The 3,718-nt window shown below is 53.5% G+C and overlaps 1 protein-coding gene across 4 annotated transcripts in view; it reads right to left on the bottom strand.

Moving 5' to 3' along the window:
- DLK2 (delta-like 2 homolog (Drosophila)) overlaps nucleotides 1–3,718 on the bottom strand; it is a 7,046-nt gene that overhangs the window by 1,768 nt on the left and 1,560 nt on the right. The window contains exons 2-5 of one of the 4 annotated variants that reach the window (XM_011960376.1): nucleotides 3,265–3,396; nucleotides 2,926–2,989; nucleotides 1,504–1,634; nucleotides 443–587 (exon numbers count right to left, since the gene is read on the bottom strand). In XM_011960376.1, coding sequence (XP_011815766.1) covers nucleotides 443–587; nucleotides 1,504–1,634; nucleotides 2,926–2,989; nucleotides 3,265–3,340 — 416 coding nt within the window. In that variant the 5' untranslated portion in view covers nucleotides 3,341–3,396. Of the gene's footprint in view, nucleotides 1–442; nucleotides 588–1,503; nucleotides 1,635–2,925; nucleotides 2,990–3,264; nucleotides 3,711–3,718 lie in introns of those variants that run through there. The other 3 variants (XM_011960378.1, XM_011960375.1, XM_011960377.1) reach the window with 3 other exon arrangements.

The following is a 3,718-nucleotide window of genomic DNA, read 5'->3' as shown; positions in this document are numbered from 1 at the left end:
GGAAGGCAAAGCTCAGGATAAGTGTGCTATTATTATCCTTGCAGGCTTCTGGGCCTGATGTGGAAATGAGGACAAGTCCAGCCCTGCAGGCTCTTTCCTCATCCCTACTGTGACGCAGAAGGGTACAGGCCAATGTTCAGGAGAGGATGAGGGGAGACCCAGGCCCCTCAACCTCCCCACACCCACCCTCCCCAATCAGAGCAGTCACATGTTTGTTACCTCTCTAGCTCCTATAGATTGTTGAAGAAATGGCTCAGAAGGTACAAAAAAAGAGTTGAGAAACCCAGAACTAGGAACACTTTGGCATGCAGGGGTTTTATCTGAGTGTCCCTGTGTGGTCTGACCCTCAGTCCCCTACCCTCCCAACAGTCCTGCCTCTTTTCTCATCCCATCACCAGGTTCTGGTCTAACCTTCCACTCACTCTGAGGGCCCAGCACTCACCCTGCCTGTTCACAGGGTCCAGCCTTGCGCTCGCAGTCATGCCCATGGAAGCCTGGTAGGCACACACAATGGTACTCACCGCCCCCGTCATACATGCACTGGCCTCCATTCTGGCAGGGGGACTGCGTGGTACAGATATGTTCATCTAGAGAAGGGACAGGAAAGGCTCTGGGATATCCCCTCCCATCTGGTCCCCAGACCAGACTTGTCCACGCCTTCCAGGCCTCAGATTCTGTGGGTGTGGCTATACTACAAACCCAGCCCAGGCTGGTGTGGTATACTAGGTAACAACACTGAATTTGGAGTCAGGAGGCTCCTGGCCCTGGCTCTCAGTCTGTCTCAAACTGACCTTGGGCTGGGTGCAGTGGCTCATGTCTATAACCTCAGCACTTTGGAAGACCAAGGTAGGGAGATGGCTTGAGGTCAGGAGTTCGAGACCAGCCTGGCCAACATGGCAAAACCCCATCGCTACTAAAAATACAAACATTAGGCCGGTGCAGTGGCTCACACCTATAATTCCAGCACTTTGGGAGGCCGAGGCAGATGGATCACTTGAGGTCAGGAGTTCAAGACCAGCCTGGCCAACATGGTGAAACCGTATCTCTACTAAAAATACAAAAATTTGCCAAAGTGGCGGGTGCCTGTAATCCCAGCTACTTGGGAGGCTGAGGCACGAGAACTGCTTGAACTCGGGAGGCAGAGGTTACAGTGAGCTGAGATCGCACCACTGCACTCTAGCCTGGGTGACAGAGTGAGACTCCATCATAAAACAAAACAAACAAAAAAACAAACCTGACTTTGAGCAGGTTATAGCTCTTCTGTGGGCCTTAGTTTCCTCATCTGTAAAATGAGTACAATTTTTAGCAGCTGCATTTCCTACCCCATGGGGTTATGTTGAGGATCAATTCAGACAACACAAAAAGTCTAAGATTAAAAAAATGATAAAATACCATGTATTTGAGGATTTGATAAGGACACAATAGGCACTCAATAAACCACTGATGGCTGTTCCCCTAAAAACCTGGGGTTCCCAACCAACAACTACCCTTCCTCCCCCCTACCTTTGTCACAGAACTTGCCTGCCCAGCCACTGTGGCAGATGCACTGCCATGGCTGGTGGCAGGTACCATGCTGGCAGCCAGGCATCCTCACACAGCGCTCACAGTGCAGCCCCTCCCAGCCCGGGTCACACCTGATGGGGAGAAACACAGGGTCAGGGTTCTGGGTTGTGGATGTGAAGAAATGGAGGAGACAGAACCAGAGCTTCTAGAAACCAAGAGGACATACGACAGCCCCTAAGGGATAGCAGACCTGTCCCAGGTAGGTGTAGGACTGTGCAAGGTCATAAGACACATATATGGAATCAGACCATCAGACACCAGCTCTCAAACCCTGGTTCTGTATTTTAACCTGAGCCTCAGTCTTCTCATCTGTAAATTGGGTATACACCTTGCAGGGTTGAGTAGAGGAAGAAATAAGATGTCTATAAATGCCTCCAGTACCCCTCCTGGCATGTCTGAGGTGCTCACAAACATTTAAAGAAGAATGACCTTGAAAGGCCATCAGGGCCGGGTGCGGTGGCTCACGCCTGTAATCCCAGCACTTTGGGAGGTCGAGGCGGGTGGATCACTTGAGGTCAGGAGTTCAAGACTAGCCTGGCCAACTGGGTGAAACCCCGTCTCTACAAAAAAATACAAAAAATTATCCGGGCATGGTGGTGCACATCTGTAATCCATTATTGAGGAGGCTGAGGCAGGGGAATCACTTGAACACAAGAGGCAGAGGCTGCAGTGAGCTGCAATCGCACCACTGCACTCCAGCCTGGGCAACAAAGCGAGGCTCCGTCTCAAAAACAAAACAAAACAAACAAAAAAAAGTCATCAAGGCTATCCTCCCACCATGATTCCAGGGCAAACGCTTGACGCATATTTTAAAAGCCTTTCAGGGATGAAGAGTTTCAAAGACCCTCAGCCAATTGAACTGCCAGCCCCATCAGATCATTTCCTTATGTCTACTTTCCTCCTGCTAAGAATTTGCCCAATCTCCACCCTCCACCCCAGTGAGTCAACTACTCAAACTCATCAACGAAGATACTCTTTCATTGTAAGTGTTTCTCCCCAGCAACTCTCCCTGCAGCATTTCTTTTCCAGGCTAAACAATTTCCCTTTCTCTCTTTCCTTTATCTTTCCATTTCCTCATGGCACCCAACCCCCAAGCTCTCTAAAGCTTTAGGTCTCTCTCCCTGTATCTTGAGGAGCAATGGTTCAGACAATCCCTGGATCAGATGTGGGAGATTAAAGAAGTGGAGAAATAAAAACTGGAAGAAGAAAGGTGAGATAAAGGAGAAAGGGGGGCTGGCCAGTCAGCCATAGGAGTGATGAGGCATGAAGAGTAGAGTGTGAAGCCCCTAGACACTGTTGTGCATGTGAAGGGCTTGGAAATGGGTACCAAAGGGTTTGGGGGCACGTGCTCAGGACAGGTACCTGCAGGAGCCGTCAGGTGCACAGCAGCCGTGGGCCAGGTCACAGTGGGAGCTGCAGTCATCGGCTGCAAGAGATTGATGTGGGAGGGGTGAGTCTGGGTCAGGGCACAGCTCGCTGGGATGCGGGACTCAGGAGAGGACTGGGGTTCCGGTAACTGAGTGGACTCAGCCCTAGGGCAGGACATAACACAGAAACCCATCCCATTCCAAAGAGGCAACCTTGGTCTTGCTTGCCTCGCGGGTCGGAGCGACTGCAGTGCCGTCTCCGGCCGGCAGAGGTCAACGTGCAAGCGAGTACGGCTGGACAGCGCCGCGACTGGAGCCCGGTGGACGCGCTCACCTCGGACAGGCTGACCGGGAGCCCCCAGAATGCACAACAGGCACACAAGATGTAGGCAGCGGCAGCCGCTGGGCATGGTCAGCGCCGGCACCAGGGGGGGACGGACGGATGGACGGCCGGACGCGTGAACACCTGTGGGACTGCACCGGTTGGGAGGCGGTCGGACGCGGAGATAACGGCACGGATACGGGTTCCAAGTGACAGGAGCCGCCGAGGGAGAGGGGCGCCGGGACAGAAGAAGGGGATGGGGGTAGCGGGAGGGTGGGGGCAGGGAAGGGTTGAGCAGGCGAGGAGAGCGAGGAGAGCGAAGACAGGAACCCGGGAGCCAGGTCTGCAAGAAGGAGGCGAAAGACGGGCAGCGTGGAGCGAGGCCAGGCGCGGGAATGGCTGGGGCTGGGATCGCAGTCAGGACAGAGGGGTCCGCGGGATGGGGACAGCGCCAAGAGCGGCCTTG

The sequence above is a fragment of the Colobus angolensis genome, unplaced genomic scaffold, assembly GCF_000951035.1.
Source record: "Colobus angolensis palliatus isolate OR3802 unplaced genomic scaffold, Cang.pa_1.0 Scaffold51, whole genome shotgun sequence".
NCBI lineage: Eukaryota > Metazoa > Chordata > Mammalia > Primates > Cercopithecidae > Colobus > Colobus angolensis.
The sequence above is the reverse complement of the archived record's forward strand: the minus strand, read 5'-3'. Positions and strand labels throughout refer to the sequence as shown.